Here is a 23,174-nt window from a genome sequence, read left to right as displayed (position 1 = left end):
CTCAAAAAAGGAGGAATCATTCTTAATCTGCAGAAATGTATTTTACGGAGAGCTGAAATAGAAATTCTAGGACAAAGCATTTCTGCTTCCAGCTCTTGATCCCCGCCTGAAAACTTAGAGTGGTCTTCGATTTTTCATGCACCATGACATATATGGAACTTCAGATTTCTTCGCATACCAAACTATTTTAGAAAATTTGCCAAAAATGTGGCTTCCATTCAGAAGTCCCTCACTACAAGCCAATGAACGATAAGTAACAAGCACATGTGGTGGATACCACTTGTGACAGCTAGCTCTGAAAACCTCACTAATGCAGCCCTTCGGACACACTCCCACCCCATTGCCTTGCCCACTATTGTCAACGACAATCTGTGATTAGTGTCATCCTTCAACTGAAGTTGGGTTCACCTGGTAGCCACTGGCTTTCTTCTCAGTGCAAATGGGCCATGTATGACAGGGAATTACTCGCCATCTATGAGGTGGTGAATTATTTCAATTCTTCTGTTGGTCAATGCTCTTTCACCATCTTCACTGATGACTACCTTCTTACAACAGGGTTTTATCAAAAAGGCAGTGCCAAAATTATGACCCATCAGTTCTGCAAACAGTATACATTTGCATAATTTTCAACTGATATACACCACAAATCCAGCATCAGGGGAACATTGTCACAGACTGTTTCAGCCACTCCCATGCCCTCAGCTTTCCTTTAGACTGCTAGGTCCCAGCAATGGCCCAATCCACCAACCCCACACTATCCAAACTCTATCAGGACGTGAATACCAATCTTACCTTCCTACTCCAAAAAGCCCCTAGTAAAGACCTGCACATTTGATGTGATTTTCTAATAGATCCTGAGCACACTGATGGCTCTAAAGACTGAATCTGCCCCTACTTTCACCACACCTTCCACAAACCAGTATTTCATCATCTTCAAAGTACAGCACACCTCCACATCTGTTCATCTGTGCCCTTGTCCAAAAATGTTTCTTCTGACCCAGTATCCAATTGGACTGTCACGCTTGGGCTCTTGCCTGCTTACAACACCAGCATGCAAATGTGGGCCGACATTTGCACACATCAATTGGTTCATTTCTCACAGCTGAAGATCAACTTTTTCATGTGGACAAAGATATCATCAGCCTTCTTCCATCATCAAATAGCTTTTGCTATCTGCTAACCATGAGAGACTAGTTCATGCATTGGCAGAAGCCATTTCCATCTCAGAAATTTCAACTCAAACTGTTGCTATGGCATTAAATAATTCCTGGATTTCTTGCTTCTACTGCCCCACCACATAACATCAGAATATGGTTGCCAATTCATGTCCTGTCTATTCAAGACCCTTAAAGCGATTTGTGGTACCCTTGTTCATTTCACTACTAGTTGTCGTCCTGCTGCCAACAGTATGGTGAAACATTTCCAGACACTGAAAACAAGCCTCATCTTTTATGACATAAAATTGTCTACCACCCTGCCACTGGTTCTGCTAGGATTGTGAGTAGCACACAAGGCCGGCTTGCAGGCATTTGCCACTGACTTGGTTTACAGAGAGCCACTATGTCTACCACATGATTTTATCAACCCACAGCCTCTGCCTACTGCCTGTATCCCAGTCTACATACGGTATTTTCAAAATTACATGATGCGTTTATGACTGATGCCTCCACAGAGCCATGTTACACATCAGTGCTTGCAAGCCCCTACTTCACCCACAGTACTCAGTTCCTGGTGTCACCCTGAAGAGAGCTGACAATACGTTTATAGTGCATCTCCGCAGCACCCCTTCAGTTTTTTCTGTTGAGACTCAAACCAGAGTATGCGTTCACCCTGCACGATGCATATTTGCTGCTACCAGTTGGGGTCTCACTGTCGACTGCTGACACTGCTGATTAAACCACCGATGTTGACAACCCTGACACTGCCAGCACCACCCATAGCTTTGCCACTGAAGTGCAGACTGGTGCCTGGGACACAGACACAGCCACATCCCTCACCTTTATTTTACTTCTTACTGCTGGTACTCAGTACGCAGATCTTGACACAGAAAATATACACCTGACGCAGAGCTCAATGCAGAGACTGAAGCCTCGCCACCACCACCTGACACAATTACAGGCACCACTCTTTCCGCCACCAATGCTGCCCGAGTGCCTGCGATGCCAGCAGACCTGCAGCCTCCGCCCCAGTGCCACACACCCTACAGCATGCCGGGGTAAATGTTACAGCCCACTGCCTTGCCAGTGTTTTACTAGGGCTTCTGTCAGAGAACAAAAGCAGCATAGCCAATGCCAGTGCACTTCAGCACATACTGCATCAAATGTGCCAGCCACACAGAACACTGCCGTACATGTCCTACATGCCTGGGTGACCTCACACCAGCTTGTGCTCAGCAAGACTGTGCAACATAGTATCTCCATGTGCTGCCGATATGTTTCAGAGCCCAAAGTTGTGCCACATGGTGCCTCCTTTTTCAAGTTTCAGACCAAGCCATTTTGCACCTCACATGGTGTGCCTTTGGCCATGCTACCTGGGGCACCATCCTCCGGGCAGCCACCACGCACCACTTCACAAAGCATGCCACCTGTACCGACTCACTCCAACACCAACCTTGACATGGCCAACTGTACCAGAGCCATACCAGCAAACAGTGGCTCACAAAAGGAATAAAAACATCAGGTAGGAGTAAAAGACTGCTATATGTTTTCTCAGAAATACAAATGATCCTGAAATAAGAGCTCATTATAAAAGGTACTGCAAGATCTTAAATGAAGTTCTGATAAAGGCAAAAAGTATGTTCATCAAATCAGAAATAGATAATTCTGGAAACAAAATAAAAACCATCTGGGGTATTATTAAAAGAGAAACTGGTAGTTACTCAAACATTGAAGTTAGACATAATGGGAATATCATTGATAAATGTTAAAATGTTGCAAAAATTTTCAACAAGCATTTTTTGGCTGCAGCGGATAAAAGAGGGTGTGATGGTTCTATAAATGAGGCTCTGAACCTTTTACAAAGAAGTGGACTTAGTGCAACACCCCAGATTAGCATGCCTCCTATCACTGTTGAGGAAATTAAGAAGATAATAAGGACCATGAAAAACAAAAACTCAACTGGTATTGATGGTATTTCCATCAAAGTGTTGAAACACGCACACATTTTCATTTGTGAAGTCCTGTGCCACATCTTTAATGAATCACTGAGACTAGGAATTGTCCCTGGTAGACTTAAATATGCAGTGGTGAAACCATTGCACAAGAAGGGTGACAGAAATGAAGTAACCAATTATTGTCCTATTTCACTCTTAACTTGTTTCTCCAAGATTCTCGAGAAACTTGTACAGAGAAGGATTCTTGAGCATTTTAGTAAATACAATAATCTCAATAAAAGTCAATTCGGTTTCCAGAAAACTATCTCAACAGAAGCTCCAATATATTCTTTCACCAATGCAATTCTTGAATCAATCAATAATAAAACGTCTCCAACTGGAATTTTTTGTGACCTTTCTAAGGCATTCGATTGCATGAACCATGAGATTTTTCTGAGAAAGGCAGAATTTTATGGGTTAACTGGAGAAGCAGGGATGTGGCTTGCCTCCTATTTAAAGGACCGGAAACAAAAAATGGCGGCTACAGTAAAAGTTAAGCAAGTGTCCTTCCAGAAAAACTTAAATTTTGCCGTAAAAAAGAAATCGTGTGAAAATTGTAAAGACGAAATCAAGAAACTGAATGAACGCATAACGAGCTTACAGTTCATAATCGGCAGTTTGAAAACGGACATTTCGAAAATACAACAAGAAAATAGTGAACTGAACACGCTAAAACTTGTGCGAGATAGTTCGTCCGTTACGGAAAAGTGGTCAAATGTAAAGTGCAAAAACAGCAAGTCCAAAGTGCAAATTCGGAAAACCTGCGAAAGTTACGCAAGCTTTGTGCACGAAAACACATTTCAAGTACTTTCGATCGCCGATAGTGAAAATGCAACTTACAGTTCGCATGAACGTTGGGAAAAGCAAAATGGCACTTTGGGGAATAAGGTAAGACAAGAAAATTTACTGACGCAAACAACTGTGAAGGAGGTCAATATAAATGTGCCGACCAAAAATTGTGTCGAAGTGTGTGATAAAACAATTCAAAACGATTCGCAAATTGTGAACTCCAATAACAGGAAACTGTTTGTGTTTTCAGACAGCCATGGTCGTGGACTTCCTAGTAAACTAAAAGAAACAACTGAAACATTTTCGTGTGGTATAGTGAAACCGGGAGCCCCACTTAGCGAAATTAAAAAAATGACCGAATCCGCAGAGGCAAAAAATCTGCATGATAAAGACTTCGTTGTACTTATGGGAGGCGCAAACGATGTCTACAAAAATGAAACATTGAGTGCAACGCGCGATCTTAAACAGTGTCTGAGGAACCTCACTCACACTAACGTAATACTTGTCAATATTCCGCATCGCTATGATCTTGTAAGATGGTCATGTGTTAACAGGGAAATAGAAAGTGCCAACAGTCAGTTTGCAAAAATCTGCAAACATTTTAAAAACGTGAAATGCGTTGATATAAGCAGTATTGGACGTAGATTCCACACGCAACACGGACTTCACCTGAATGGCTTGGGGAAAGAATATCTGACAAGCCTGATAACCAGGGTAATAAAAAACCACCAAAACAAATTCAAAACCAAAACGATAATTGCATTGCCATCGCCTGACTCCATTACTAAAACACTTCAAAAAAATTCATTAGAAACTTCATCAGCAGCAGCAAAACATGTAAAAAAAGACCAAATTTTAACAGAAAGAACAGTGGACATCTATTTCAACAACAAAAGAACTACTGTTCCTCTTCAGCCAAGTATTATTTTAGACGAAAATAACAAAAACGAGAAGACTCCAAGTTCACAAGGAAACACAACAGTAGTGGTAGAACCAACATTTGAAGTGTCAGAAATAGCACCACCATCAACAACAACAAATAGAAGGCTGTTGGACAGAAGAAATGCTGAGCCTCCTTCTCATCTCAACGATTTTTTATGTGTGGGCCTGAAGAAAAAGAAGGGACAACAGTAGGTAGTGTCAGGTGTCTCCTCTCTCCTGTCTCAAGGCAGACTCCAATGGATTCTCAGTCAGGTAACAGCACTAATAGAATGAAAAAGCAAGAGGAAGGCATCTCTTTCTTTCATCAAAATATAAGGGGCCTCTTAAACAAAATAGATCAACTCCTTATTAACATTAGTGAAAAGGACAGTATAAATAATGCCCAGATTTTGTGCTTAACTGAGCACCATGTTACTGATAAATGTGCCTTGCCATCTATAACAAGTTATACTTTAGTAACATACTACTGTAGGGAAAGTAAAGATAAAGGTGGAGTAGCAATTTATGTTAAGGATAGTGTAGCATACAGAGCTATAGATATTAAGAAATATTGTGTGGAACAACAATTTGAGGCATGTGCCACAGAAATAACAACTAAATTCTATCCAATAATAGTGTTGGCTGTCTACAGGGCTCCTTCAGGTGACATAAAAACTTTTCTGCATTCAATGGAACTCCTTCTGTCATGGTTACTTTCAAAAGCGAAGGATATTGTAGTATTAGGTGATTTTAATATAAACTTTTTGACAGAAAATAAGAATAAAATAGACTTTGAGATTGTGATGAACTTACTCAATCTGACTTCAGTAATAAATTTCCCAACAAGAATTACATCCGAGTGCCAAACTATGATAGATAACGTTTTTTTAGATGTAAATAGACATCAGAACTATATTGTCAGGCAGGTTATAAGTGGGCTTTCAGATCATGATGGACAAATTCTCACTATTTATGACGTTAATCTGTTCAAAAAAGAATTTCCTCGATGGAAAGTCATAAGAGTAATTAATGAAAAGGCGAAAGGAACTTTCAACCACAGGTTGCAGCAAATGGATTGGTCTTTAGTATATAGCCATGATGATGTTGATACTAAATTTAACTGTTTTATAAATGAATTCTGTGCTCTTTTTGAAGAAATATTTCCCAAGAAATGGGTCGGAAACAGTGCTTCCAATTCTGTAAGCAAGCCTTGGATTACAAAAGGTATAAAACAGTCATGTAAAACCAAAAGGGAAACTTATGCTGCAATAAGATTCTGTAAAGATGTAGAAAAATGGGAACACTATAGAATATACTGTAAAATTTTGAAGAAACTAATACAGAAATCAAAAGCCCTTTATTATGAGAAGAAAATAGATAATTCTAATAATAAAATAAAAGCAATTTGGAGCATTGTAAAAAAAGAAACTGGAAGAGATGCAACAAGTAAAGAAGATATAAATAATATCAGATATGAAGGTATCCTAATAGATAACCCCAAAAGGGTGGCTGAGATTTTTAATAAACACTTCCTATCAGTATCTCAACAGATTGGTTGCAAGCCCAATGTTGATGAAGCTGTAACTCTTTGTCAAGCTGTATATTCTAACACAATTTCAGAAATGCACCTTAATCCTGTCACTGTAGAAGAAATTCAAAAAATCATCATGTCTCTAAAAAGTACGAATTCTGCAGGGGTTGATAATATATCTAGTAACTTATTGAAATATTCTTGTGTGTGGATAAGGGACATTCTCTGTCATATTTTCAATGCTTCCCTTCAGAAAGGTGTTGTTCCCAGTAGACTTAAGTATGCCATTGTGAAGCCCCTGTACAAAAAGGAGGATAAAGCTGAACTAACTAACTATCGACCTATCTCTTTGCTGACAGCTTTCTCCAAAATTCTAGAAAAGCTAATACATGTAAGAATTACTGATCATCTCATGAAGAATGGAGTTCTCAGCAAAAGCCAGTTTGGCTTTCAAAAGGGCCGTTCAACAGAAGACGCAGTCTACGCACTTGCAAATGAAGTTCTAGAAACCCTTAATGAAAAAATGCTAGCACTTGGTGTCTTCTGCGATTTATCCAAAGCGTTTGACTGTGTTGATCACCAGATTCTCTTGCAAAAAGCAAAATTAGTAGGAATAAGTGGTGTTGCAGGCAATTGGCTACAGTCGTACCTCCAAGACAGAAAACAAAAAGTTGTGTTGAATAGCTCGGGTGGAGTATGTGACACTTCCTCAGATTCTGAATGGAGTTCCATTACATGTGGAGTGCCCCAGGGCTCAATTCTTGGGCCACTATTATTCCTGATTTTTATAAATGATCTACCATCATGTACAAGCCTGCCGTGTAAATTTACATTATTTGCTGATGATACCACAATTTTTATGAGCAGTAGAACAGTCAACAATCTTGAGGAACTCAGTAATCACATACTCTCAGATATGGTTAATTGGTTCAAGGTGAATGGTCTCTCATTAAATTCCAGTAAGACCAGCTTTATTCAATTCTGTACAAAAACAGAAAAAGAGAGAGAGATAAGTGTGACATGTGGTAATCAACCAATAGTCAGAATGGAAACAACAAAATTTCTTGGAGTGCACATTGACAAGAAAATGAACTGGTCTTCACATATTATTGATCTCTGTAAGAGGCTTAGCTCTGCTACCTATGCTTTACGGGTTGTCACTACATGTGTTGAACCTAACACTGCAAAAGTGGCCTATTATGGCTATTTTCATTGTCTCATTGAGTACGGAATTATTTTTTGGGGCAACCAGCCATTAGCAAGGAAAGTGTTCATTGCACAGAAGCGAGCTTTAAGAATTATATGTAGATTGCGCCCAAGAGACTCTTGTAGAAATAGTTTTCGTAATCTTAAAATATACACAACTACATGCCAATATATTTTTTCTCTCATGTGTTTTGTTTGTAAAAATATAGATATATTTCAACCAAATAGTAATTATCATGAGCATAACACACGGAGGAAGAATGACATACACAGTGAACTCAGAAATTTGAGCTTGGCACAAAAGGGTGTCCATTACACTGGAGCAAAACTCTTCAATGCTCTTCCTCCCGAAATAAAGACAAAGATTCATAACAATAGCGAGTTTAAGAAAGCACTAAAAATATTTCTGCTAGAAAATGCTTTTTACAGTCTAGATGAATTTTTAACTAAATAAATTGTAATATTTTAATATTATATAATACAAGTTGACATAATGCCACTACGAATTTTATTTAACCTGAGATCTGTATCTGTGTGTGCTCCGTATCTGTTTTCTGTAGTGTTTTAATAATTCTAAGAAAATATGTATTTTCTTTTTCTATATTGCTGCCCAAAGAATTTACTGTATAAGTTTTTATATAATTATGTACTCAAATTTCTGTATATGCTATAAGATTATCAGACTGTATTTGTAAAAAACTGACTCGTTCCACGTCCTTGTGTATTCAACACAGTTGACCTATGGAACACGAAATAAATCAAATCAAATCAAATCATGTGGAGTCCCACAGGGCTCTATTCTGGATCCTCTACTTTTCCTTATTTTCATAAATGACCTTCCAATGTGTACAAGGGCTAAGATAAAATTTACTCTGTTTGCCAATGACACAACAATTCCGGTAGACAATTCAACAAATACTAATCTTGAAATCACTGTAAATGCAATTTTTCAGGTGACCTTTAATGGTTTACCTCTAATGGATTACTTCTAAATTTTGAAAAAACTCAATTGATTCAATTCCATACAAGATAAAATATTGAAAGTGAGCTTAATGTTAAATACAATGATAGGAATTTAGCAAGAGTGGAGTCAACAAAGTTCCTGGGTCTACTTGTTAATAGCAATCTAAACTGGTCCTTACGCATTCCTTACCTACATAAAAAAAACTAAACTCAGCAATTTACACTATTCGTGCAATTGCTTCTTTCAGTGACTTAAATACTTTGAAAGCTGTCTATTTTGGTTATTTTCATGACCTGATGGCCTATGGAATTATATTCTGGGAGAACCAGCCAAAGGCAAACAAAATCCTCATAGCCCAGAAAAGAGTTATTAGGTTTCTGTGTGGTGTCAATTAAAGACATTCCTGCAGGAAACTCTTCCAAGAACTGAGAATACTCACAACAGTATCTCAGTACATTTTCTCTTTCATGTGTTTCTCGTGTAAAAACCATTCCCTTTTTGAAATGAACAGCATGTATCATAACTATGACACTAGGGTAAAAAATGATCTACATTTTGAGCAAAAGAATCTAAGTATGGTGCAAAAAGAAGTACACAACTCTTGCATAAAAATATGTAATGCTCTCCCTCAGGCAATAAAAATATCAGTTACTGATCCACCTAATTTTAAAGATCAACTTCAACAGCATCTTCTAAATAAAACCATTTATTCACTGGACGAATTTATGTATGAGAATATGTGAACTGATTTTGATCTATTGTAAGTCTGTTCAATGTAATTTGCAACTTTTCACAAAAAAAAATTCTTGTAAACATTTTTTCTATGTAATATATTATTCATTGTTCAACCTATTATTATAAACAAATGTCCCAAATCCTTGTAAATGACACGTTCTACACCCAAGCGATTTATCGCTAATGGGTCTACAGAACATGAATGAAATAAATAAATAATAAATAAACAGGCAGCTTTCTGGCACAGAGCTAGGTTTTCCTACATTTAACAGTTCAACTGCAGCAGTGTCTTTTGACCTTTCCTGGTCACTTTGAAGAGTCTGCTTTTTGACTCTGGTGGACCCTTAGTTATCACGTTTTCAGCGCCACAGATCAGAATGTTAATCAATGTATTTTTCCACAACAAAACCCTAGTTGTTTGTCAGTTAGATCAGAATAACTTTGGACTAAGCATTTTGGTAATCACAACTGTCGGCAGTAACCACAGCCAGGCAATATTTGGTAAACTATTTTTTCATTGGTGGCACATACTGCAATTTGTAATTATGTTAGATTTAGTATGTCTTCTATGCATGACACTAGCCACATTTATGATGGCATTACAAGTATAAATACAAACTAACCAGTTCAGTTTAAATGCTTTGTACAGACTTTCTTTATGCGTGGCATGAGTGAATTTTGTATTTATGTTAGATTTAGTGGGCCTTTTATGTGTAGCACCACCCTATGCTAGCATTATGAGTGTCCATGTGGACGAACCAGTTGAGTTTAAGTGTTTTGGTGACATTGTTTTTCATGCTAAATGAAACACTCTATAAAATTACTTAGGTCCAGTCAGCTGAATAACAAGTTAAAAAGAAATCAACATATGGATAAACTAATAGGAAACTCAGTTCAGTGTATTATGAGCTTAGAATCACCCCTCATTGTGTTGACCTAAAGATAAGCACCTTGGCTTACGATGAAAATGTGTTAGATTTAATGGCAGTAAAGAGACCTATCCTCTTTGACAATGTCCACAATGAAACTGGTATCAGCAAGCATGAAGTGGCTGCAGTAACAATGATTACCAAAATACAATGGTTGACTAATACAAGTAGAAAGATTTAAATGTTTAATCAGCAGTAGGCAGGAATATCACAACTCAATGAGGAACTTGAAATAAAAGGTGAGTGAATAGACGCTAATGTGAGCAGTGTTGAGAAACAGCTGCAGTTGCTTGAACAAGGCCTCAGAGTCCCATGTAATTCCTGTCAGGTTCTGTGTAAAATATGAAAACTAAGTTACATCCCCCTTTTAACTGTAATATGTAGTACATCCTTCGAACAAAACACTGTGCCCAGTACTTGGAGTAAAGCACAAGTCATGCCCATCTACACGAATGAGAGCAGAAGTGACCTACGGAACTATCTTCCAGTATCACTAACATTCATCGGTTGCAGATCCTGAAATATATTGTGGGCTCAAAGACAATGAGGTATCTCAAACAGAATGTCAACCAGCATGAATTACTGAAATATCAGTCATACCAATTGTAGTTCATGCTTTTCCCATGAGACATTTTAAGAGCTAAAGAGCAAGGCATTCAGGTAGAAGCAGTGTTACTTGACTTCCATAGACCATTTGACTCAGTAGCACACAAATTATCAGCAACAAAAGTACAAAATTTATGGGTTTCAAGGTGTAATCATGAGCATATTCAAACAAAATAGGTCATTTTCTTGTTGTGCCATGTCTGGTTGGCAATCCACCTCACAGCGTTGATTCCATACAACTGATAGTTGCACACCATGCCAACATCCACATGTGCATGCATGTGCGTTCACCTTTCCATCTTCTAATTATAATCTATCATAGATCCCTTGGACAAATAACTGAGCCCAGCTGCTGGAAGGAAGCATAGGTCACACTAATTTACACGAAGGATTGCAGAAGTGATCCACAGCATAATCATCTAATATACTTGACACTGATTTGTTGTATAGTCTTGGAACTTATTCTGACCTCAAGCATAATAAGGTACTTCAAACAGAATGACCTCCTCCATACCAACCAGCAAGGATTCAGAAAACATTGATCTACAACAGTATACATCATATATATCATCACATAAACATAACACATCAACAGCTTCATACGCATTTATACATGTTTCATCAGGTCATCAGTTGAAAGTGATACCACTTCCAGAGATGCAAAGAATCCCATACATACCTTGAGGACATTACATATTGCCCGCTCAATCCACAGAAAGGAACCACAGACATTTTAGAGTTCACAAGATGACCAAAAATGTGAATGTTCTCAGAGATCTCACTCTCCTGTACAATGGGCTTGCAGAAACTTTGATTATAGGAGCGGCCCAAAACATTCAGCCCATCAAGTGAAACCCAACTCACACTTTTTTCACCTGACATATTGAAAGCTTTGGATCAAGGTGGTCAGGTAGATGCAGTATTTCCTGATTTCTGAAAAGCATTTGACTCAGTACCACACCTACGCTTAGTGTCAAAAGTATGATCATATAGTGCAGCAAGCTAATTTTGAAACTGGATTGAGGATATCTTGGTAGGGAGAACATAGCAGGTTATCATCTAGAGGTATCATTTAGCATGTAGAGGTAACTTTGGTTGTACCCCAGGGAAGAGTGCTGGGAACCTTGCTGTTCATGATCTTTTTAATGACCATGGAGGCAATAGCAATAGTAATTTTATACTTTTTGCAGTTAATGCAGTTGTCTGTAATGAAGTACTGCATGAAAGAAACTGTAAAAATATTCAGTCAGATCTTGATAAGATTTAGAAGTGATGTAAACATTGGCAACTTGTTTTGGAGTGGCTTGAAGAAATTGTGTAGAAAGGGACTGGTATGGAAAATTTTAGTGTATCACAATTTTCTGAATAGCACTTGGGAAGTGTACTGTGCAGCTTCCAGTATCGAAAATTTTAATGTATCATAATTTTTTCAATAGCACTTGGGAAGTGTACTGTGTAGCTTCCTCTTATAGAATATTATCACCAAGTTTATCATCTAATTTTAAAAAAAAGTAATAATTAATAAATATATATGATGCATGTGAACTGTCTTTTATGATACTTGCATCAGGTCTATGTTTAACATCTTCTTTTACATGTCTCATTGTTTATTGAAACAATGTTCCACTTTGATTCTGATTTTATCAGCTGGTATGTTTATTTCAAACACGATGTGCATTTTCCTATAATTTTTTTTAAACACTGAAAACAGGTCACAGCAGTCTATTATTTGGTTTTTGTTGATCATTATCAAAGAAAGCAGCAGTGTAAGTAACAACAAAAAGCAGTCTCTTGCCATGGTTTTGCTAATGAGACAATTCCTGTCTTTTTTTATTGTAAGCGGCGGAAGCGCGCACAAAAGAAAGCCGTGCCGCGAGCGGCGACAGGCCGTAAACACTCATTATCAGAATGCGACAAACAATGCACAGTACAGTAATGCATTTTCAGCTGAGTGACGTAAACACCTATAACAAAGAGAACGGCATTTATCAGATCAAAGAAAAATAAGCAATCAATTCAAACCAGACAAAGCATGTGGAAAAGGAAGGGTACCCGTATAAATACGGACGGAGCGCCTGACTCATAACAATGGCTACCTGGTAAAGCTTAACTGCTGAGCTTATGACTCGAACCAAACTACTGTAGCTGTATCGTCATTCATTCGACCTAAATTGTCTCTCATATTACAATGGACCAACTTTGTTTTGATTTGGGGGTGTGGCCTAAAAATTTTCTCTCCCCTTGAATTTCGAGTCTCAAATTTCAGGTCCGGCTTAGATTCGGGAAAATATTTTTTCCTTGATTTCGAGTCTCATTTTTCCGGTGCGGCTTATATTCAAGTGCGGCTTCGATTCGAGTAAATATTTCTGCAATTTTACTCATTCTGTCTACTTTGTAAATATCCCATTTCCAGTCTGGAGAAATATCCTTACTTGTAAATCTCTTTAATTTCTTCATTGTCTTACATTTTTTATTGGCAAAACTATTTTCATAAATGGAAAAAAATTTCTTGAATGAAGTCCTGGCATTAAGCTGATTGTAAGCATCAGACCAAATCAACATTTTTAGCCTTTCTACTAACCCTTACATTTTTTGTAATTAGTTGACCTCACCATTTTAAGTGTTTCTGATCTATGCTACAAAGATATGCACTGTGAATAGTTGTGGATCTTAATCTGACAATCCATTATCTGTAGGATAGACAAAATGAGATCTCAAGTTATCCACAAAATTCTTAATGTTTCTTTGATATCTATGATCAATTATCAGATTCTTAAGGCATTAAAATCTGGTGTAGTGAAATACAGACATGTAGAATGCTATACAAAATATTTTAAGAATACCAGATTTGAGTTTTAGCATAAGGGGAGATACTGACACTCAACAGAAGAACATTTTCATCAATATGTGTTAATTATAGATCATGTAATCTGACAAAAAGTTTATGTAGTAGTCAGACATTTTCTTCACTAATCTGAACAGAGCAACCAAGCTAAATTCAATAACATATTTATTTCATAAGAGAGATCATTAAGAATTGTGCACAAAGCAGATAAATAAGTATGAAACTAGGGACTACTCAGAGATTTTAGAATTGTTTCTTTTTACTATAATTGCGCCAAATAATAATCATCATTTTTAGCTAAAATATATTATAGACAGCGGCAAGACAAGAACAGAAATAGTTTCTCCTGTATTCTACATTTCCTGCCTGGTGTTGCCTCCCTCCATGAACCATGGACCTTGCTGTTGGTGGGGAGGCTTGCGTGCCTCAACGATACAGATAGACGTACCGTAGGTGCAACCACAACGGAGGGGTATCTGTTGAGAGGTCAGACAAACGTGTGGTTCCTGAAGAGGGGCAGCAGCCTTTTCAGTAGTTGCAGGGGCAACAGTCTGGATGATTGACTGATCTGGCTTTGTAACACTAACCAAAACGGCCTTGCTGTTGTGGTACTCGAACGGCTGAAAGCAAGGGGAAACTACAGCAGTAATTGTTCCCGAGGGCATGCAGCTTTACTGTATGGTTAAATAATGATGGAGTCCTCTTGGGTAAAATATTCCGGAGGTAAAATAGTTCCCCATTCAGATCTCCGGGTGGGGACTACTCAAGAGGACATTGTTATCAGGAGAAAGAAAACTGGCATTCTACGGATCGGAGCGTGGAATGTCAGATCACTTAATCGGGCAGGTAGGTTAGAAAATTTAAAAAGGGAAATCGATAGGTTAAAGTTAGATATAGTGGGAATTAGTGAAGTTCGGTGGCAGGAGGAACAAGACTTCTGGTCAGGTGAATACAGGGTTATAAATACAAAATCAAATAGGGGTAATGCAGGAGTAGGTTTAATAATGAATAAAATAAATTGGAGTATGGGTAAGCTACTACAAACAGTATAGTAAATGCATTATTGTGGCCAAGATAGACTCGAAGCCCATGCCTACTACAGTAGTACAAGTTTATATGCCAACTAGCTCAGCAGATGACGAAGACATTGAAGAAATGTATGATGAGATAAAAGAAATTATTCAGGTAGTGAAGGGAGACGAAAGTTTAATGGTCATGGGTGACTGGAATTCAACAGTAGGAAAAGGGAGAGAAGGAAACATAGTAGGTGAATATGGATTGAGGCTAAGAAATGGAAGAGGAAGCCGTCTGGTAAAATTTTGCACAGAGCATAACTTAATCATAGCTAATACTTGGTTCAAGAATCATAACAGAAGGTTGTATACATTGAAGAATCCTGGAGATTCTAAAAGGTATCAGATAGATTATATAATGGTAAGACAGAGATTTAGGAACCAGGTTTTAAATTGTAAGACATTTCCAGGGGTAGATGTGGACTCTGACCACAATCTATTGGTTATGAACTGTAGATTGAAACTGAAGAAACGTTTGGTGGGAAGTTAAGGAGATGGGACCTGGATAAACTGACTAAACCAGAGGTTGTACAGAGTTTCAGGGACAGTATAAGGGAACAATTGACAGGAATGGGGGAAAGAAATATAGTGGAAGAAGAATGGGTAGCTCTGAGGGATGAAATAGTGAAGGCAGCAGAGGATCAAATGGGTAAAAAGACGAGGGCTAGTAGAAACCCTTGGGTAACAGAGGAAATATTGAATTTAATTGATGAAACGAGAAAATATAAAAATGCAGTAAATGAAGCAGGCAAAAAGGAATACAAACGTCTCAAAAATGAGATCGACAGGAAGCGCAAAATGGCTAATCAGGCATGGCTAGAGGACAAATGTAAGGATGTAGAGGCTTATCTCACTAGGGGTAAGATAGATACTGCCTACAGGAAAATTAAAGAGAACTTTGGAGAAAGGAGAACCACTTGCATGAATATCAAGAGCTCAGATTGAAACACAGTTCTAAGCAAAGAGGGGAAAGCAGAAAGGTAGAAGGAGTAGATAGAGGGTCTATACAAGGGCCATGTACTTGAGGACAATATTATGGAAATGGAAGAGGATGTAGATGAAGATGAAATGGGAGATATGATACTGCGTGAAGAGTTTGACAGAGCACTGAAAGACCTGAGTCGTAACAAGGCCCCGGGAGTAGACAAAATTCCATTAGAACTACTGACGGCCTTGGGAGAGCCAGCCCTGACAAAACTCTACTATATGGTGAGCAAGATGTACGAGACAGGCGAAATACCCTCAGACTTCAAGAAGAATATAATAATTCCAATCCCAAAGAAAGCAGGTGCTGACAGATGTAAAAATTACCGAACTATCAGTTTAATAAGTCACAGCTGCAAAATACTAACGCGAATTATTTGCAGACGAATGGAAAAACTGGTAGAAGCCGACCTCGGGGAAGATCAGTTTGGATTCCATAGAAATGTTGGAACATGTGAGGCAATACTGACCCTACGACTTATCTTAGACGAAAGATTAAGGAAAGGCAAACCTACGTTTCTAGCATTTGTAGACTTGAGAAAGCTTTTGACAATGTTGAATGGAATACTCTCTTCAAATTCTGAAGGTGGTGGGGTAAAATACAGGGAGCAAAAGGCTATTTACAGTTTGTACAGAAACCAGATGGCAGTTATAAGAGTTGAGGGACATGAAAGGGAAGCAGTGGTTGGGAAGGGAGTAAGACAGGGTTGTAGCCTCTCCCCGATGTTGTTCATTCTGTATATTGAGCAAGCAGTAAAGGAAACAAAAGAAAAATTCGGAGTAGGTATTAAAATCCAGGGAGAAGAAATAAAAACGATGATGTTCGCTGATGGCATTGTAATTCTGTCAGAGACAGCAAAGGACTTGGAAGAGCAGTTGAACGGAATGGACAGTGTCTTGTAAGGAGGATATAAGATGAACATCAACAAAAGCAAAATGAGGATAATGGAATGTAGTCGAATTACCGTATTTACTCGAATCGAAGCCGCACTTGAATCTAAGCCGCACCGGAAAAATGAGACTCGAAATCAAGGAAAAAATATTTTCCCGAATCTAAGCCGGACCTGAAATTTGAGACTCGAAATTCAAGGGGAGAGAAAATTTTTAGGCCGCACCCCCAAATCGAAACAAAGTTGGTCCATTGTAATATGAGAGACAATTTAGGTCGAATGAATGACGATACAGCTACAGTAGTTTGGTTCGAGTCATAAGCTCAGCAGTTAAACTTTACCAGGTAGCCATTGCTATGAGTCAGGCGCTCCGTCCGTATTTATACGGGTACCCTTCCTTTTCCACATGCTTTGTCTGGTTTGAATTGATTGCTTATTTTTCTTTGATCTGATAAATGCCGTTCTCTTTGTTATAGGTGTTTACGTCACTCAGCTGAAAATGCATTACTGTACTGTGCATTGTTTGTCGCATTCTGATAATGAGTGTTTACGGCCTGTCGCCGCTCGCGGCAAGGCTTTCTTTTGTGCGCGCTTCCGCCGCTTACAATAAAAAAAGACAGGAATTGTCTCATTAGCGAAACGATGGCAAGAGACTGCTATTTGTTGTTACTTACACTGCTGCTTTCTTTGATAATGATCAACAAAAACCAAATAATAGACTGCGTATGATAGATGATGTTCTGAATGTGAGTTTAGCGAAAATTTTTCTCTGTTTGAAAATCTTTGCAGACGCCTCTTTAGTACATTACATTCTGCACAGAAATTAGTCATCTTAGATTTAAAAATCTAGTCAATTGCCGTGCTTCATTTCTGACTGTAGCACTATTAGGCATAAGAATAATACGAATATAAACATGACATGATATGTATATTCTTCCGCGTTTGCTGTTGTCTCACTCTAGTTTCGTAGTTTATTAGGCAGACAGGATTTAAATGAGACAGCAGAAAACATGAAAGAATACATGGCATAACGTTTATATTCGTATTATTCTTATGGTGAAGACAATACTGCATGTGATTCACAATTCATAAAAGTTCCTATTAGCAACCATCTCTTCTCACAGGTAGGAAAAAGTTCAGAACGTAAAGTTGGCCATATTGACAAACATCCCAGTCTTGCCAGTCGGATTTTCGTAGTAAATTGAAATGCTGCTACATTCAAAGATAATACGGAATTTTTATTTACTTCGTTGGATAATGTATGAAAATGCAGTGGTCGAAACTCGGAGCGGAGAAAAAAAGCTCGTCTTCCACCTTTTTTTTTTTTAAATTTATTTACTGACGCAGAGGTTTTGGCGCCAGTATTTATCTTTGTGCCTGCAAAGCATGCCTGTATAGCGCATACAGGGTGGTCAGAAAATATGTGAAATAATTTTAGGGATGTTACAGGGCAGGTTGTACTGAGACATAAATGTTAAGAAAGAAATTCGATACGTTGCGGCGTTTCCAAGTTATTTAGCATTGAAGTTAGTCAATCAGATTGTGGTGCGCGTAAATTCAAGATCCAGCTAACGAGTCAAAGCACTCGTTGGGCAACACCGCCCCTGGCAGGCCGCTTGAATGCGAGCGCGCGACGCCCCGATTGGCTAAATTCTATGCTAAATAGCTCGGAAACGGAGAAACGTATCGAATTTCTTTCATAACATTTATGTCTCAGTACAACCTGCCCTGTAACATCCCTACAAGCATTTCACACATTCTGACCACCCTGTATATTTGACGGCAGAAGTTAGTTGTGGCGGCACCTACCAACATTTTTCGGACCTTCCGCCTACTTTGCACTCGATTCTAAGCCGCAGGTGGTTTTTTGGATTACAAAAACCGGAAAAAAAGTGCAGCTTAGATTCGAGTAAATACGGTAAGTCAGGTGATGCTGAGGGAATTAGATTAGGAAATGAGACACTTAAAGTAGTAAAGGAGTTTAGCTATTTGGGGAGCAAAATAACTGATGATGGTCGAAGTAGAGAGGATATAAAATATAGACTGGCAATGGCAAGGAAAGCGTTTCTGAAGAAGAGGAACTTGTTAACATCGAGTACAGATTTCAGTGTCAGGAAGTCGTTTCTGAAAGTATTTGTATGGAGTGTAGCCATGTATGGAAGTGAAACATGGACAATAAATAGTTTGGACAAGAAGATAATAGAAGCTTTCAAAATGTGGTGCTACAGAAGAATGTTGAAGGTTAGGTAGGTAGATCACGTAACTAATGAGGGGGTATTGAATAGGGTTGGGGAGAAGAGAAGTTTTGTGGCACAACTTGACTAGAAGAAGGGATCGGTTGGTAGGACATGTCCTGAGGCATCAAAAGATCACAAATTTAGCATTGGAGGGCAGCGTGGAGGGTAAAAATCATAGAGGGAGACCAAGAGATGAATACACTAAGCAGAGATGAATACACTAAGCAGATTCAGAAGGATGTAGGTTGCAGTAGGTACTGGGAGATGAAGGAGCTTGCACAGGATAGATTAGCATGGAGAGCTGCATCAAACCAGTCTCAGGAGAGAAGACCACAACAACAACAACAGCCTGGTGTTGAGTATGGGATTCAGTATTTTGGTGCGAAGGTAATCTGATTACAGACATTTCTGTCAGATATTAATTTCCAATGGAGTATAGTGTGTTAAGAGAACCTTCCATCGGTTCTTGGTAGAACAACATTATAAGAAATGAAAAGCACCAGTTTGCTTTTGTTCTACACTATTACTTTTATTGTTAACCGGTTTTTGGCTTACAAGGTCTGAAGATGGCCTTGTAGCCGAAAACTGGTTAGCAATAAAAGTAATATTGTAGGACAAAAGCAAACTGGAGTATAGTACATTATCTCTAATTACAGTTGACTATGTTGCCAAAAGAAGTAGTTTCTTGCAGTAGATTAATGCTTATCTTAATTTACAAACTGAGATATCTATAATTTTAAATGTAATAAAAGCTTACCCCAGAAGGCCATGAATATGGAAAAGGCAACTGCTGCAGGAGAATCAAAAACGTAGCTGACCCGACTGTATAGACAGGACTCATAAAGTCGTGTGTAGGTACAAGCCCTATTGCATGCTGAGCACATTGTCTTGTTGCCTGCTCCTTTCTCATCACAAATTTCCTGACTGAACAGAAAATATTATGTAAAATTAATAAAAATTATCATTCTGAGGCCTCTTCCAAAAACAATGAAATACTTTCAATGACACATAAGTAAGCTAGTCTCTTGTGGTATTAGTGGCTGATTTTGAAAACTTAATTTCAGTTTCACTTTAATGAAGCACCATGGGAAAAGAAACACAAATAATTTTTGTGTTAGTTTCTAATCCTAGATCAAATGTGGAAAAAACATAAGAAAATACAACTGTTTAGTACACAGACTAAGTAATAGAGTTGTATATGATAGAGCTTACTAAAAATAAACTGCATAGGGACATTAGAAGATCAAGAGTGTCAAAGTAAGGTGAAAGGGAAACTTTGAAGTTAACAAGGAGGAAGGAGAATGACAGTGGTTGTCTGGGAACAAGGGAAGGAAAATTGGACTGACAAGGCACAGACATGGGTGTAAGGATAAAAACTTGTGAAAAGTGAGGTCAAGAGGGTTGTTTGGCTGAAATATATCTTAGGCCCCCCCCATGAACCATGGACCTTGCCGCTGGTGGGGAGGCTTGCGTGCCTCAACGATACAGATAGCCATACCATAGGTGCAACCACAATGGAGGGGTATCTGTTCCGAGGCCAGACAAACGTGTGGTTCCTGAAGAGGGGCAGCAGCCTTTTCAGTAGTTGCAGGGGCAACAGTCTGGATGATTGACTGATCTGGCCTTAGAACACTAACCAAAATGGCCTTGCTGTTCTGGTACTACGAATGGCTGAAAGCAAGGGGAAACTACAGCCGTAATTTTTCTTGAGGGCATGCAGCCTTACTGTGTGGTTAAATAATGATGGAGTCCTCTTGGGTAAAATATTCCGGAGGTAAAATAGTTCCCCATTCAGATCTCCGGGTGGGGACTACTCAAGAGGACATTGTTAACAGGAGAAAGAAAAATGGCATTCTACGGATCGGAGCGTGGAATGTCAGATCACTTAATCGGGCAGGTAGGTTAGAAAATTTAAAAAGGGAAATCGATAGGTTAAATTTAGATATAGTGGGAATTAGCGAAGTTTGGTGGCAGGAGGAACAAGACTTTTGGTCAGGTGAATACAGGGTTATAAATACAAAATCAAATAGGGGTAATGCAGGAGTAGGTTTAATAATGAATAAAAAAATAGGAGTATGGGTAAGCTACTACAAACAGTATAGTGAACACATTATTGTGGCCAAGTTAGACACGAAGCCCACACCTACTACAGTAGTACAACTTTATATGCCAACTATCTCTGCAGATGACGAAGAAATTGATGAAATGTATGAAGAAATAAAAGAAATTAATCAGGTAGTGAAGGGAGACGAAAATTTAATAGTCATGGGTGACTGGAATTCGACAGTAGGAAAAGGGAGAGAAGGAAACATAGTAGGTGAATATGGATTGGGTCTAAGAAATAAAAAGAGGAAGCCACCTGGTAGAATTTTGCGCAGAGCAAAACTTAATCATAGCTAATACTTGGTTTAAGAATCATGAAAGAAGGTTGTATACATGGAAGAACCCTGGAGATACTGAAAGGTATCAGATAGATTATATAACGGTAAGACAGAGATTTAGGAACCAGGTTTTAAATTGTAAGACATTTCCAGGGGTAGATGTGGACTCTGACCACAATCTATTGGTTATGAACTGTAGATTAAAACTGAAGAAACTTTTTGGTGGGAATTTAAGGAGATGGGACATGGATAAACTGACTAAACCAGAGGTTGTACAGTGTATTAGGGAGAGCATAAGGGAACAATTGACAGGAATGGGGGAAAGAAATATAGTAGAAGAAGAATGGGTAGCTCTGAGGGATGAAATAGTGAAGGCAGCAGAGGATCAAATGGGTAAAAAGACGAGGGCTAGTAGAAACCCTTGGGTAACAGAGGAAATATTGAATTTAATTGATGAAATGAGAAAATATAAAAATGCAGTAAATGAAGCAGGCAAAAAGGAATACAAACGTCTCAAAAATGAGATCGACAGGAAGTGCAAAATGGCTAAGCAGGCATGGCTAGAGGACAAATGTAAGGATGTAGAGGCTTATCTCACTAGGGGTAAGATAGATACTGCCTACAGGAAAATTAAAGAGAACTTTGGAGAAAGGAGAACCACTTGCATGAATATCAAGAGCTCAGATGGAAACCCAGTTCTAAGCAAAGAGGGGAAAACAGAAAGGTAGAAGGAGTAGATAGAGGGTCTATACAAGGGCCATGTACTTGAGGACAATATTATGGAAATGGAAGAGGGTGTAGATGAAGATGAAATGGGAGATATGATACTGCGTGAAGAGTTTGACAGAGCACTGAAAGACCTGAGTCGTAACAAGGCCCCGGGAGTAGACAACATTCCATTAGAACTACTGACGGCCTTGGGAGAGCCAGCCCTGACAAAACTCTACTATATGGTGAGCAAGATGTACGAGACAGGCGAAATACCCTAGACTTCAAGAAGAATATAATAATTCCAATCCCAAAGAAACCAGGTGCTGACAGATGTGAAAATTACCGAACTATCAGTTTAATAAGTCACAGCTGCAAAATACTAACGCGAATTATTTGCAGACGAATGGAAAAACTGGTAGAAGCCGACCTCGGGGAAGATCAGTTTAGATTCCATAGAAATGTTGGAACATGTGAGGCAATACTGACCCTACGACTTATCTTAGACGAAAGATTAAGGAAAGGCAAACCTACGTTTCTAGCATTTGAAGACTTAGAGAAAGCTTCCGTGAAATCTTCTCGGGTGATCAGCCGAGTAAAGGCGTCGTCTTCTCGCAACGTTTCAAAGGGTTTCGTACCCATCATCTTCAAGCAATGTTATTCAATCTGTATATTGAGCAAGCAGTAAAGGAAACAAAAGAAAAATTCGGAGTAGGTATTAAAATCCAGGGAGAAGAAATAAAAACGATGATGTTCGCTGATGACATTGTAATTCTGTCAGAGACAGCAAAGGACTTGGAAGATGATGGGTACGAAACCCTTCGAAACGTTGCGAGAAGACGACGCCTTTACTCGGCTGATCACCCGAGAAGATTTCACGAATGGAATATGCCGAGAAAGTCTCAAATCACATTTAGAGAAAGCTTTTGACAATGTTGATTGGAATACTCTCTTTCAAATTCTGAAGGTGGCAGGGGTAAAATTCAGGGAGCAAAAGGCTATTTACAATTTGTACAGAAACCAGATGGCAGTTATAAGAGTCGAGGGGTATGAAAGAGAAGCAGTGGTTGGGAAGAGAGTGAGACAGTGTTGTAGTCTACCCCCGATGTTATTCAATCTGTATATTGAGCAAGCAGTAAAGGAAACAAAAGAAAAATTTGGAGTAGGTATTAAAATCCAGGGAGAAGAAATAAAAACGATGATGTTCGCTGATGACATTGTAAT

At 38.6% G+C, this 23,174-nt stretch overlaps 1 protein-coding gene across 1 annotated transcript in view; it reads right to left on the bottom strand.

The window, feature by feature from the left end:
* LOC124712313 (anoctamin-4-like) overlaps positions 1-23,174 on the bottom strand; it is a 262,318-nt gene that overhangs the window by 170,341 nt on the left and 68,803 nt on the right. The window contains exon 9 of the mRNA XM_047242606.1: positions 19,619-19,785. Within this exon, the coding sequence (XP_047098562.1) occupies positions 19,619-19,785 (167 nt within the window). The remainder of the gene's footprint in view (positions 1-19,618; positions 19,786-23,174) is intronic.

Source organism: Schistocerca piceifrons, chromosome 8 (assembly GCF_021461385.2).
Source record: "Schistocerca piceifrons isolate TAMUIC-IGC-003096 chromosome 8, iqSchPice1.1, whole genome shotgun sequence".
In the NCBI taxonomy this organism is placed as follows: Eukaryota; Metazoa; Arthropoda; class Insecta; order Orthoptera; family Acrididae; genus Schistocerca; species Schistocerca piceifrons.
The sequence above is the reverse complement of the archived record's forward strand: the minus strand, read 5'-3'. Positions and strand labels throughout refer to the sequence as shown.